We start from the raw sequence: 15095 nt of genomic DNA, 5'->3' as shown, positions 1-15095 counted from the left end.
CAGTTTAAGAAAACTTTGTCCTTTTACCTGAAAACAAAATTCTAATTTGCTGTGTACCTGTTATCGAGACTCATTTGCTTTAATTTTACCTCGCATGACCATATTACTTCTTCCACAAAGTTTCTACAATTTTTTTTTAAGATTTAACAGATAACAACAACCTAAATGTCTTTAGGTAAACTTAGGTAGCTGATAACCATAAAGACATGTCTGTTTCAGTTTAAGGCATTCAGTTTAGCATTAATGCTTAATATCTTCTATTAGAATTTTCTGGAAGTTTAAGAATGCCCAAGTTTTACAAGCGCTTGTCTTTAAATCAATTTTTATTAATACCATCTGGAGGTAAAAAAATATTTTTCATTTACACACTTAGACACAAACATACAGATTGAGACACAATGACTATAGTTAGCAACACTTTTCACAAAAGAACATATACACAAACTGACACAAAGATTTGAGTTACTCACAGTGAAGACAAGTAGTGATTCTACCGCATCTTACTACGCTGATGGACAGTGAATGTAATGAGGTGTGTTGGGGGGATTTGGTGAAGGGGGGAGCCTAGTAAACATAATGTTCTTCATGTAATTGTAGATTAATTATAACAAAAAAAAGATTTGAGTTACTAATATTCAATTGCCTTCTTTCTTTTTAGCCTACTTGATTACAGATACCTTGGAATCTGGAGACCTTTTAGCTAGTTGAGCAGCACCTATTCTAAAAGGATTATATTGGGCTGCAGTTTCTTCTAAATTCTCTTCTTCTGGAGTTAATCTTTCATCATAAGGCAGGGGCAGAGGCCAGCATCACTCAAGGTTTTGCTATAGAGAGAAGCAGTGTCTTTTCCTCTGGGCTGTCTTCTGCAAGGAGGCTCTTCCTCTGAGGGAGCTTTTCTGCCTCCTGTTGGGGTTCTAAAACTTATTTAATTAAGTTCCAAAGAGCAAAAGCATCAACAAGGACCTTTTCAGGCCCATTTTGTGTATAATATTTTCTAAGCTGATTTCTAACTTTATTCCATATCTGCATATTAACAGTTCCCTCTTCAGGGAACCAAGGACAACATTCTTGCACAAAGTGTAAGAATTTTGCTAATTGTCCATTGGTGACTCCTATACCTTTACCTCCAAGCACATGCATTAAAACTTCAATAAAGAGTCTTCTTTCTTTAGACTCAGTAGGGCCCATGACTTCTCAACCTATAGTTCTGACCTACACACTATCTCTCACCCTGCCTATCTCTATGGTTGACAGCACCTTAGTGTGAAATTCCAACTGTCCCATATCTAGGGGGCTTACCTTCAGGTCCCTGTTCAGGCACCACTTGCTGGAGTCAAGCTCCAGTGAGTCCAGGAGTCCCCAAAGGAGGAACAGCATTGGCAACTGAATGATGAGGACACAGACACCAGCACAGTTGCTAAGCTGAGCCTTTATTGCTGAAGTTTATTGAGGTTATATATGTTTTGGGCATGCAGTTTCATGATTAGTGATTCAAGAAAGTTTTCCAGTAGTTAACAATGTAAGTTCCAAACTAAAAGATCGTACCTGGCACCCTTAACAAAGATGAAAACAGGTTCACATCAAGGTACATCCCTGTGAACTTTTAGAACATTGGAAATAAAGAGAAGGTCCCATATACTTCTGGGTTATAAAGACTCCAAATTCAGAATGGCTTTAGATTGCTCAAAAGCAACATTGTAATCGAGGGTACAGTGGAGTTCCCTAGGTGACACCATTGCAATTGGCCACCTTCCAAATTCTGAAGGAAAGTTAATTACTTGAAAGTGCAGAATAGGAACTATTGTCAATAATATTGTAATATCTCTGTATGTTGACAGATATCAATTACCCCTATTATGATGAGCATTTAGTAATATATATAATTGTCAAATCACTATGTTGTACATTTGAAACCAGTATAATATTGTATATCAACTGTATTTCAATTAAAATAAATTTAAAAACTAAAATTACTTCCAACTTAATATTCCATACCCAGGCAACTGTCAACCAAGTGTGTGAATAGAATAATGACAATTTCAGATATGCTAAGTGTCGCCAAAACCACCTCTTATATACCCATTCTCAGGAATAGTCTGGCAATTTGATCCCGCAAAATGAGGGAATAAACTAAGAAGGAGGAAATTACGAAACACAGGAAATATAATAAATATAGAACATGGAGAGAAATGAAAAGATCCCAAAATGATGCTGAAAGAAAGAGCCCAGTAAGATAGCTATGTAGTAGGCATAGACAACAACCAGTCTCAATTAGATATGGTGGTGGTGAGAAATCCTCATGAATAACTGCTGTAGAAAGATGACATTGACACAATTATAGCTGCATCTGGAGGCTGGAGAGATTTTAATATCAGACGGAGAATTTTGGAGTTGAACTAACGACAGATACACAGAAAACTAAACATACTTAAGAATCATGCAGTTAGCTCGAAGAAAAATTAAGATCTTATATAAGAGAAGAAGTTATTGTATTTTATCTATGTGTAGGGAAAATGGAAATTTTATGGCCAGGATTCTCACCTGATTCTAATATCGCCCATTGTATACATGTGATGATGTAATACTTAGCCTGCTTGCGTACCTGTTGACAGAAAGCTGTTCACAGCCCATAGAGCTCCACCCAGAGCAAACTCAGTCTTGGAAGTATGAGTCAGGGGAGGGGTGGAGAGGAAACAAACAAGCACCTGGCCGTAATTGGTCAGGCTTCCATCAGTCAACGTAAAGACCCACACACAGAGTTCTGCTGAGTGTTAAGAGCAGGAGAGGCAGAAAAGAAGGATGGCAGAGGGAAGCCTTTGAGCCCAGCGCTGGGGAGCAGGAGGGAAAGAAGACAGAGCCAGCAGCACGGCAGTGCCTGGGGAGCAGGGGCTGTAGCGAGGCCAGCTAAGGAAATGGGCTTGCTGCTTGTACATAGCTGGGTGACTGCTGTGAGAATAAAGCTTGGTATAAGCCTCTTTTTTACCCACAATGTTCTTTGTCATTATCGCTCTAACAAATTCATAGTGAACTTCCACAAGAGGGGAACCCCTCCTCCTGGAGCAACACTATGTAAATACTGAATATCTAAGAAAAAATAATACGATTACATTGCAAGAATGGGCTTTGAGGAAGGGGGCCATGTGTAATGGAGATGGGAGAGCAGGAAATAATGCCTAATTCTTAACTTCCATAGGTGGATATCAATACCCTAATGAGGAAAAATCAAGGAGCAATATAAACCAAATACTTAAAAGCATGGAAGTAATATAAAAATGTTAATATTAAGCTAAAAGAGTAGAAAGTGGTTTGTGGGAAGGGGGAGAAATGGGGAGGTATCTCTTTCATAACACACATGGTAGAATGATCTGACTCTGTAAACACTGAAAATTTATAACCTTATTAAAAGCTAAAATGACTTTAAAAATAATTTGCATAATAGACATGATTTTACTGAAAAATATTATATCTATGAATGACATTTGTCATTCCTGATTATAATTTTTAGTAATTCCCTTTAGCAACTTCAGGAAAAGATTTTTTAAATGAGTCCACAAAATAGAAGTGCAAGAAATACACTCAGGGCTTATAATAATAATACTAATAATAATTAGTGCTACCCGAAGAGCTCAGTATCATCTGGAATATCACTCTGCATTTCAAATAATATCCTGGAATGACACTAAGCAACAGGAATTGAGTTTCTTCTAAAAATGATTAAACATTGATATTTTAATCCATTCCCTGTATAAGAGCAGAAATTTGGTTTGGGAACTTGATTGTACCAAAATAAAAAGTATAGGAAAGCATGATATTTATCAAAAACATTAAACAAAATCATTAACAAACATTGCTTTCCCTCTTAGCCAACTTTTGCTAATCTCTGGCTGTTTCTTCAGTCAGCCTATGTTGTTGGAGTATCCAGGTGCTTCTTGAATATATCCCATCTCTGCATCTGAACTGTCACTCTTGAAGTCTCTCTCCCCTACTTCGAGTCATTCTTTGTACACCTCTGAATATCCCAATATGAATAAACCCATGATTTTTCTGCATATATTGTTGTCAGAGTGGGGCCAGAATCTTGAAACTTAAGGCTGCCCCTATGTTGGGGCTCTCTGCTGCCCTCTTATGGCGAGTCTCTGCACTACAGTTCCGTAGACTTGAGACCCAACCCCTGGAACGCAGAAGCTGCTGTACTGGAATCAGAGGGGCTTGAAAAGTAAGAAAAATCTTAGAATGCTCATCGTGGGGGAATACACTAAATAATCAGAAATAGGTTCATTCAATCAGTTGTTACTTACTGAGCATGATGTTCCAGACATTGTTCTAGGTGTTTGGAATATGGGTGCAAACAAGAATTAAAAATTTCTGCCCTCCTTCCTATCAGGACATGGTTCTGGCATGGTGTGTCAGAGAGGAAGCACAGGAAAGAAGGTGTCCAGATGTGGGAGAGGGGGTAGCGCAGCAAGGGACATCAGAGCCTGAGTGGAGAGCATCTATTCCATGGTGTGGCAGTATTGGGAGATGGTTACATACAGCCAAATTCATCAGATACATACATGTACTAAGGATCCACTTTAAGGTTATTAAGGACAATGGGTGCCAGGTTTCTCACTGTCACAGAAGGGAGTTACCAACATGGAATAACGAAAACTAGAATGAACACTGTAGTGTAGGATTGGAATTAGAAATATTGAAGTGAATTCAACATAAATAAACACAAAAATTAATATGGGTAAATATATGTATCCTCTAGCTCTGTCCATTGATGTTGCTTAGGAACAATGACAGTCAAGTCCACAGATCTTGCCTGTTAAATACCACAGTGGATAATATCCACTATGAGGAGTAGGGATCTTTGGACAAATGGCTGATTCCAGGCTTTGAACAGGGGGAGAACATAAGGAGTCTTAGAACATTTTGTGACAGAAAATACGAAAGTGCTCAAAGAATGCTGTCAAAATGTCACAGTGACACAGAAGCTAGCTTACAGAGGTTCTACTGGTCAAATCAGGGACAATGTGAACATCAAAATAAATGACAGTAATGGGTTATAACTCAATTAATTTGAATAAAATAGGAAGCCATAGGTCCATAGTGATATAATAAATTGCACAAATTGAAATTTTGATGAGGAATAGTCTCAAGTACCTTACCCCTCCCAAATACTTCACAGGAAGACAACTTGCAGACATCGCTCTAAGAAAATGCTCAAAGTGAACATCATCAGTGACAGAACATGTGGAACTGCACACCACCCCAGAGGGTGCAATGAGAGGAGCTCAGCGTCCCTTCTGTGGTATTTCTGCCAAAGATACATAACCTCATCTAATCAAGGGCACATTAGGAAAATCTTAGGACATTTTACAATGTGACTGGTCTGCGGCCTTCAAAAGTGTTAAAGTCATAAAGTTGGGGGAAAAAAACTGAAGAAATGATCAAGACTGAAGGAAACTTAAAAAAAATAACAAAACATGACAATCAAATACAACACACGATTCTGCATTAGATCTTTTATCATGAAGGACTTATGGAGACAATTGATGAAATTAAAGGGGATCTGATGACTAGGCAGTTGTGATGCATCAGTGTTAATGTCCTGATTTGGTGATGTTTTGAGGTTATGTAAGAATTACACATTGAAAGCCACTGGGTACCTTGCTGGCAATTTACTCTCAAACTGTTCAGAAAACGTGAAACGCCTTTGTACTGTACTTGCAAATTTGGAAAAGATTGAGATTATTTCAATATCTTAAAAATGGGTGGAAAAATCTGGTCTTTTGGACATTGTATTTCAGCAAAAAGAGACAAATAAGTAAAACACATAGTCTATCAAATGGCTGTAGGCTTGAATGTCAGAGCACTCCTCCAGCAGAGAAGTAAGCATCAGAGAAGCAAATAGAAAAGTTAGGTAACAGAGGAAGAGCCATCCAAGAAGGACTGAGAAGGAGCAGTGAAGACAGGATGTAAACGAGAAGCTAGGAGAGGAAAAGTTTTCTAGAACTATAAAGTGGTTCACTTTGTCAAATGCTGCAGAGAGACCAAGTAAGATACACAGAGAACAGGTTATCACTAGAACTGGCCCCAGGGAATCTAAGGAGGAATCTCAGAGGAGCAGTGTTAACTGAGTGAGGATAGCAGCCAGATTAAGAAGTGTTGAAAAGACAATGGGACATGGGGTTGGTGTCGCTTTCTCATCCCAGAAGTCTTGCTGTAAAAGAGAGGAGAAAACGATGCAGTTGGAGGGTTATGTAGTGTTAACAGAGGGTTCTTTGTAGGGTGGGAGGTTACCAGAGCAGTTTACACAATGGCAGGGGTGGTCAGCGAAGAGGGAGAAACTCGGGATGCAGGAAACACTGAGCTGACTTGGAGGAGTGAGAGAGACAGGAAGGAGACTGCGTGTGCAGGCATGTGGTGGGCAGGGGGCAGAGGAAGGTGGGGCCACTGCTGTGGGTGCCAGCAGGGGAGAAGTCCATCTGAGGGGCCTCTATTCTCTCAGGGTAGACTGGGGCCAGCTCATCTGCTGAGAACAGAGAGGGGTGGAAGGGCAGGGTTGGGTGTGTGCCAGGGCTTTGAAGAGAGAGGAGAAATAAAGTAGTGATAGTCATTTTGGGGAGTGGGGACACCACCACAGAAGCATTGTAGAGAAGTGACTAAAATGGCCAGACAGATTTGATGGCTCATTTGAGATTTGCAGTTGTGAATTCAAAGTGAGAACTGTCAGCATGCTTGTGGATTTTTCTCCAGCAACACCCAGAGGCTGTTCAGGCACAGATGTAAATATAGGATATATTAAGAGTGTCGAATCATTTTTATTCATATATATATGTATTCTGTTCAGAGATACTAGATAGGTCTAAACAAAGAAAGACAAGGTATGCATTACAAAGCATTTAATAATTTTTTTTTACAACATGCATAATTTCACACTGGTGGTTAATTAGGAATTACTTCAATACTTGTAAACCCGTCTGCCTCAGGATTTAGTCATAATGTATGAGTCTAAGTCAGTAAAATTAAAGAACAGCAACAGCTCATCTAATCCTTTATATTCCTTTATGATCAGCAAGATGCATAAAAGAATGCCTTAAAGGGCTAAAATAGATTGATGTGTAAAATGTGAATTTCTTTCTAAAGCAACATTTCTAAGGAAACATTTAAACCAAAGGTCCCACTTTATAAAGAGCAAAATTCTTAATTCAGGCTGCCTCCATTTTTAGCCATTTGCCATTAAGCTCCTTTAAATTTTTTATATTCCCCAACAAAGAGTGTTTTTTGCTTTTTTGGTTTTTTTTACCATGTTTGGAGATGATGGAATACTTGAAGATGTCACGTGTATACAGCTGGCATTTTGCCTAAGATCAACTTGTAATCTTTTGTTACATTTTTATTTACTAGGGAGTACTTGTAGCATTTAAGATTAAGTCTGGGTTATTTCTTTGATTAATAACTGAATGTACACTGGAAATGTATTTCAGAGCTGAAATTTTGGATAAATTTTCACCAGCATTATTTCTTTCAGCAAATTGAAAAATGTGGGCTTAATTTCAAATAATAAACACAATAGTAAACAGTAAGCCTTGTAAAAGAAAGACCGTATTTTGTTCCTGTTCGAAAGACTAAAACCTTTGTTTGAAGGAATGGTAGCATGAACTTTCACTCAACTACTCCTTGTTTAATGTGGAAAAAGAGACAAAATATGCTGAGGAAAGAGAACTGCATAGTTAAATGCGACAGTTCCGGACATACGTGGAGACATCTCGGTTTTGACAATGACTTTTCCACGCCACCCTGTAAAGAAAGGTCAAACAATAGGTTAAACCCTACCTTCATTAAATGTATGTACTTTAAATCCTTTGGAAGAACAAAATATTTTATAAGTAAATGAAATACAGGCTACAAATAGATCCACACATTGCTAGTTATTAAACGGAAATACGTAAACCAAGTACTTCAAATCTCCCCAAAGTCCCCAGGCATGTAATTCTGAACATAAATGTTAAGTTATGTGTATCCTACAACAGCAACTGCAAAGTGCCTTCCCCATTTACGTAATTCCAAAAATAATTTCAAGACATGACCCGGAACTGGTAGAGCGCTCAGAATCTTAAAAACTCTAGGAGTCCCATAAAATAAATCATGGTGTTCAAGAGTCAAGACTCTAATTTAAACTAGATTGTTTCTAGGTAATATATTGGTTGGCATAATTCTCAGCTCTCAGTAACATGTTTTGGTCTTTGATAATCTCTTACTTCTCTCATAACAGTAAGTAAAATAGTTTTCCCTTTTAATGCTACAACATACCAGGCTTTAATGCCTTGTGGATCACTGACAACCCTCTTTGCACATGTGACGGCTTGAGTGATGTCATCTTTCAACAAAGCTGAAAAAGAAGTGGTGAGGAATGAAGACAACATTCATGGAAATTTCATTTCAAGTTTAGGATAACCATTTTTAAGTTTAAGAGTAAGCTAGATTTATTCTCTTAGGCCAAGGAAAGAACATTAAAATTATTTTCTAAGAGTCCATGTATCTGTGAATGTTAGGGAAAAACCTTTTCTTCATTCCATCCCATTTGGCATGAAATAAAGGATTCTGTTTCATTTACCAAAGTCATTGGAAGTTCTGGAATATGTGAGTGATGTGATAGGAGGTTCTCTTTACAAAGCACATAAAAGAAACAGCAATTTTTTAATCAGAAATTCTCCTACAGGAATTTTTTCTAAATAAATAATAGGAAATGCTCCCAAACATATATTGCACAAGGCATTTCATAGCAATTATTAAAGGGGGAGAATGGAAAACAACCTAAGTGCTTAACAGTGAGAGTTAGGTCAATAAATTATAGAATATTTATATAGTGGAATTCTATTCATCCTTCAAAAATAATACCGATTTGTATTTAGTGACATAGAAATAATTCTGTGATAAAGAGAAAATTGCAAAACAGTATATATAGTACAATTTCATTTTTGTTAATACATGGCTGACATGTTTGTATGTGTGTACGTATGTACATGATAAAGCTTGATATTCATATACATGACCAATATATATTCTGGAGGAATATATACCTAAGGTCACCATGATGATAAATGTCTGGGTAGTAACAATTTTTATTTGAAGACCTCAAATTATTATAAAACACAAAATATTTTTTATATTGAATTAACTGGTTACAAAATAATACTCTAAGACTAATCTCTATTAGGAACTTTAACATTTAAAAATGTAACTATTAATTTTTCACTACTTCCCTAATATTTTATACACTAAAAAAATCCAAATTATTTCTATTTTTATAAGTTCAATACAACATTTGTTTTATCCCAATTAAATATATCCATAAATTAACCTGTTAGGTATAACAATGATTATATAAGAACTGTAGTTTTTGGAGGTGCAAACTAAAGAATTTAGAAATGAAATGTTACCATGTTCCTAATTCACGTTAAAATTGTTCAGCAAAAAAAAATACATACATACATATATATATATATATATATATATATATATATATACATATACACACATAAAAGAAGTAAATATGACAAAATGTTAACTGTTAAAGTGCATGATGGGAATATGGCTCTTTATTATAATAATGTCTCCAAATATCTATTTAGACTATTTCATAATAAAAAGTAAAAACAATTTTTTAAAAAGGTCTGCACCATCAAAGTATCCTTAAACCTCCCCAAAGTAGGTGGGAGGAATGGCATTATTTTTGACAAAGCATCAAAAAGTTCATTTGCAATAAATTAATAGGTCATTGCAGAAATTGTTGTATATTAGAAAAGAACACTCTTTTATAACAGCTCTACAACTTCTTAGGGAATTATGAGGAGGATAATAAAGAGGTGAGGACTTTTCATTTGTATAGAGTCTCTATTCTTATAAGTATAACCAGATGGGGCTTATGCCATTACACAAATATTGCCTGGCCTTACCGCTGCAGGGTATGCGACAGGCATTAACTGATCTTGGGGTTTTGCCATCCTCACACCAGTAGCGGCTGTTGATCTGAAATATCCCATAATCAGTGCTTTTGCTTCCAGGATTGTAGTTTGTAGCCCGTGTGTTATAGTTACTTTCCCATTTCATCAAACACATCCCTGAAAAGAAGTTATATTTAGTGATGAATGGCAATACCACATGACTTTAAACTGCATATCATAATCAGTCTATTTAGCTTTTGTATTTCAATAATGACTTACTTATAACTATAAAGATGTATTTTACTTGTAAAATACTTTAACATTTTACTGTCAAAAGGCCCTTAAGAAGAATCTCTTTATTAGAAAATCATTTTGTGATATTAATGAAGCAAGATAACAGTTTTAAAATAGCTGTTTTCTTTCATTGCTACTACCCTTTCCTGCTCCCATTCCTCAGGCAAGGTTCATCCTAGAACAGAAGAATCAACAGAGTTGTTGAGTGGATTTTTGTACTTAATAAAAGATACCTATGCTGATGGGAAATACTGTTTATTAGGAAAAATAAGGATTTTCTGGGAGAAAGAAATTTTCCTATGATACCTCAAGGAGAAGTTGGATATCAGGTTAGAATCAGGAAAACAAGAGTTATGGAACAGGAAAGACTATTTCATCTATCCATCCATCCATCCATCCACCCATCCATCCCTTCACTCAGTCAATCAAAAATAATCATTGAGGGGAATTATTTGAATTCAATTTGACAAATACAGTCATTACATTGACATATACAGACTAAAATATAAGGTAACTTTTATTCAGGGTGTATCTTGAACTATATGGAAGAAAAGGAAGAAGAATTAATCAACCGGAGTAAGAGAACAAAATATCATTTCAAGCTACATTTCAGGGATCCTTATTTAAACAGTGATTGAGGGGAAGTAGGTTCTTATTGCCCCTGTATTGAGAGTTCAACATAATTTTTTAGTTGTTGATTTTGCTGTTAAAACCTCCATGCCATGGCAGGGGAGTTGAAAAAGAGAAAAATACTGCATTACTCTAGGCTCACAGAATTCACCTTCTAAACAGGAACTGGAGAGAGTCAGTACCCAGAACTTTACAGCTATCCCAGGTGCTCAACTGTATCTTCTAGGCAGCCTACATGTGCCTCCGGGTCTGAGGCAACTGGCAAATGCAGTGTTACTAGAGGGATACGATGGGTCCTGGCTTATAGAATGGGATCGAATTTTGTCCTCCCATGCCCTCATTCCTTCATTTGGTATGTCTGATTCTAAAGGAAAAAGTTGATGTTTTTAACCTGTTTTATAAGGTAGTATACAAACCCTCAAAAAAAATTAAGAAGTCCATTCACTCAGAGCCCCTCTCTTATTATTCATCCTCTGTAAGTCTCTGTTCCACACCTGGCTAATTATTTGAATGGAGAAAGAAGAGTTAACTTACAGTTTGCCAGGCTGATGCCCTTAAAGCCATCCATTCCAAGCCTTTTCAGAGTTCTGGCCAACTCGCACCTTTCAAAGACCTTGCCATGGACAGTGACAGAAAGGAGAAGAAAGCCCAGAATAAGGAGAGCCTTCATGTTGGCTGGAAAGACAGACGTCTATGCTGACCAGAGTGAGCTGGTCCCAGTATTTAAAGTCTTTTAACTTCCTTCTCTTAGTGGTTTGGAGGCCCCACCCTTTGAGATATGTAAGAAATGGGAGCTATTTGTTCTGATGTCCAATGAACTAACCCATAGGAAAATGATGAAATTACATTGTTGAAAGAACTGGCTCACAAAGAATTGGGAAGTAGTACTGAGACAGGGACCATGGGTATAGTCAGAGTAGGGCGAGGGCCTCTGAAAAAAAAGGCAATGCAGATAATTACAGTCAGAACAATGTAACAATATGCAAAGAAGTCCATATCAAAACTCTGTGTTAAGCATTATGCAAAGTCAGAGTCACATTCATTCTATAGGGTAAAGATTTGCATACATCACTAGGAATACTGACATTCTTCAGTGAAATCAGTTAAAGCTCAAAAGGACAGGAGCAACTTGGCCTTGAATGTTTGAGTGTTCTGCGGATAAAGAAAAGTATCTCAGCATAAACCATCGCTTTAATGTATCAACTACATCATGACAATGTAAAATTTACCTTAGCCTGCTAAAAGGCCCAGTTTATGTTAATTGTAACTAGGTGTTATTTTCCCTTCTCTAATCGTAATCAAGTAATCTGCAACCTAGGCAAAAGACTAATTTGGTAAACAATCTCAACTACAAACAACCTAAGCAAACAGATGACCACCAAGCCCACCTTGGGGGAAGGGCAGGCGGTCTTATAAGTCTGCACCCCTAGCTCTTTACCCTCATTCCTGAAAATCCTCAACCGACCATAAAACCCCTAGACAATGAGTGAACCACGGAATCTCTTGTGTCCTCCTGGCGAGAGCCAGGAGCTCTGTCCTTTCACTTTATCTCTAAAAAAGCCTCTACCTTGCTCTCCTACCTTGAGTGTTTGCAAAGTTCATTCTTTGGCTCCGTGAACAAGAACCCTGACATCATCTTTGGGGGCTCATCTAGGATAACTTCAGAGGTGAGTATCCGCATCCAAGGCTGCCTTTTTCTTTCACTGTCCTTATAGAAGGAAGCCGTCCATGGCACACAACATCAGGCACTTGACAGCCACTTAAATGGGACTAGCCCAGCTGCTGTTCTCAAAGTATCAAATGACAGGTTCCCCAGCATTTCCCTCAGTGGATCCCCCATCTACCTTAGGAGCCAGGAAAATCACCTCAGTGGAGGCCAGGATTCCCTTTCAGAGGCATCTCCTTGGATGTGAGGGACTGAGGAAAGCCGCGGGCAACTGCGAGAGTCTAGGCTGAGGCTACACTTCAGCGGCTCCTCAACGGTCTGCGTGTCTGGAATCAGACCCCAACAGCCTGACTGGGTATCCATGAGGAGTGTCTCTCTCTGTCTCTGACTTCCAGCCTGCTTTTCCAGGCTGCTATGACCACTGGGTGAGGTAAGGATGGTCTTTATTTCCTTTACAGGCTCTATGTGTGCCTCTAACTTTGTCAAATTTCATGGAACACAATGTTCACCACCGCAAGGTAGGAGATCCATGCTTCGCTTTTATTCCCCTCTAAAAGCTGCACTTTTTATCTCATGAAAAGTGTCTGGGCACTCGTTAGCCACTAAAAGACAGTTAGCATCAGCTACGAGTCTTAAGTCTTGGGTGAAAGGTTTCCCGGTGTCTGCCGCTCCTTGATCGCCTGCCTCCAGTTGGACAAGAATGTCAGGGAGTGGCTGTGCTGATTTCCTACTTTCCTATCCTAATCTGTGGGCTCCAAGGGCAGACCAGACTAGTACACAGAGGTCCTGGATCTCAGCTGGGGCCAATTCATTTGATGGTGCTGAGTGAACCCCCAGCTAGACTGCTGCCTATGCAAGAGTTGCAGATGACCCCTGACCTCTTGTCTCACAGATCAGATTTCTTACAATGAGTGACTAGCAGGATAATTACCATGCAGGGGCAGAAACTGGTGTTTAAGAGTATAGACCCCCCCCACCCCCATAAATGTCCATGGCAGCCTCTGAATTTTATCTCTGGCCTTGGAAAATGTTCCCCTGCTCCTCATTCAAAGCAGTCCTCTTAGGCCTGCACCACTTTCTCCTGTGTAATGTGAATGAAGTCTGTGAAGTAGCCAGACTGAAACCTGAGCCCAACAAGTAAATGGCTCTATTCTGTTGACCTCCCTTCCTTACAGACAGCCATCCTGAGGCTAGGCATTTCCTTTTCTGTGGCCCCAGGGAAGCAAAACAGGCTTGTGGCTCTGAACAAGGCTCTGGCAGCCAGAGGTCACACAGTCCCTGCACTTATCAGACACGCAGGGGGCTCTCAAGGAATAATCCCGAGTGTACTCGGCTAAAGTCCATGCAGAGAAACTAAGGTCTTGATCAGGACTCCCAGAAGGCTTTAAGTAAGAGCTTACTGGTGAGGTTCCCACTAGATCCAGGGCTCTGAAGCAACTCTCGCTGAATGGGAAGGCAAGAGGGGAATCAAGGCAAGGTACAAGCCACGCTGGTAAGGAGTGGTTACGTCCAGTAGGCCCGGCAGAGGAAGTGACTGACCACTCTCACCCAGGCTGCAAGGCAAGGGGATGCCCGCACAGAGGAAAGGCCAACAAGGCATTGTACACCTGTCTCTCTCTCTTAGGGATGAGAGTTTCCTCTTCAAGTTCAAAGCCAGACACGCTTCTGACATGCATTCTAAAGATCTGGGAGCAATTTGATCCCAGACCCTGAAAAAGAAGAGTCTTATCTTCTGCACACAAGCCTGTCCTCAATACAAACTCTCTAATGAAGAGGCTTGGTCCCTGGAAGAAGTATACAATATAATGTTACGCAGCTAAATTAATTTTGCCACAAGGAAGGAAAATGGTCAAAAGTCCCATGGACTACTACATTATGGTACTAGTTTTCTAAATTCTTTTGGTGAAAATCATTCTACTTACTGGGTTCATCATTAACCTCAAAATTGGGAGGTTTTTAAACTAGACTTCTTGAAACAGAAAAAATTTATCTTCTGCAGTACAGCCTGGCTTTAAATGACTGGTGCTAAAATCATACTTGCATTTCATTTCCAGCCCCCTGGACACACACAGTTCCCATCAGTTCAGAGCTTTCATTGACCCTGTTAGTCTGGGGCCATCTAGATCTTAATGCAGTTATGTAAACTGATCACCCTTAGAGTATATTCTTAAAAATTGAGATACTTTTAATCAGATAAGCTAAAAGAAAGAAGCTGATTTCCTTCTATAATGCCACTTGGCCTCAATACAAACTGCCAAGCAGGGAAAAATGGCCCAAAATGAGATCTTTAATTACAACATCATTTTACAATTAGATATTGGTAACTCAAAAACCTTTGTATCAGTTTGTCTGTGTATGTGTTCTTTTATGAACAGTACCTGTAGTCATTATGTCGCAATCTGTATGTTGGTGTGTCTAAATGTATAAATGAAAGATATTTTTCTACCTCTGGATGGTATTAATAAAAATAGATTTAAAGACAAGCGCATGAAAAAATTGGCCATTCTAAAACTTACAGAAAATTCTAGTAGGAAATATTAAGCATTAATGCTAATTTAAGTTAAACTGAA

The 15095-nt window shown here is 38.6% G+C and overlaps 1 protein-coding gene across 1 annotated transcript; it reads right to left on the bottom strand.

Annotated features, from left to right (window-relative positions):
• Positions 1-6875: 6875 nt before the first annotated feature.
• Positions 6876-11576, bottom strand: LOC130682481 (lysozyme C-like). The gene is made up of 4 exons (XM_057496831.1): positions 11394-11576; positions 9948-10112; positions 8302-8380; positions 6876-7788 (listed from the first exon to the last, which is right to left on the bottom strand). Exons 1-4 carry the CDS (start codon positions 11527-11529, stop codon positions 7722-7724), a joined length of 447 nt encoding a protein of 148 aa, XP_057352814.1. The 5' UTR covers positions 11530-11576; the 3' UTR covers positions 6876-7721.
• Between the last annotated feature and the right edge of the window lie 3519 nt (positions 11577-15095).

This window comes from Manis pentadactyla, unplaced genomic scaffold, assembly GCF_030020395.1.
Source record: "Manis pentadactyla isolate mManPen7 unplaced genomic scaffold, mManPen7.hap1 scaffold_663, whole genome shotgun sequence".
NCBI lineage: Eukaryota > Metazoa > Chordata > Mammalia > Pholidota > Manidae > Manis > Manis pentadactyla.
This window is presented reverse-complemented; position numbering and strand designations above follow the sequence as displayed.

Excerpts from the sequence above, each read along its gene's own strand:
- LOC130682481 (XM_057496831.1), bottom strand. The coding sequence starts at position 11,529 with ATGAAGGCTCTCCTTATTCTGGGCTTTCTTCTCCTTTCTGTCACTGTC. Across the intron at positions 10,113-11,393 it reads GGGCATCAGCCTGGCAAACT|GGATGTGTTTGATGAAATGG; the intron begins GTAAGTTAACTC and ends ACTTCTTTTCAG. Across the intron at positions 7,789-8,301 it reads CCACAAGGCATTAAAGCCTG|GGTGGCGTGGAAAAGTCATT; the intron begins GTATGTTGTAGC and ends CTTTCTTTACAG.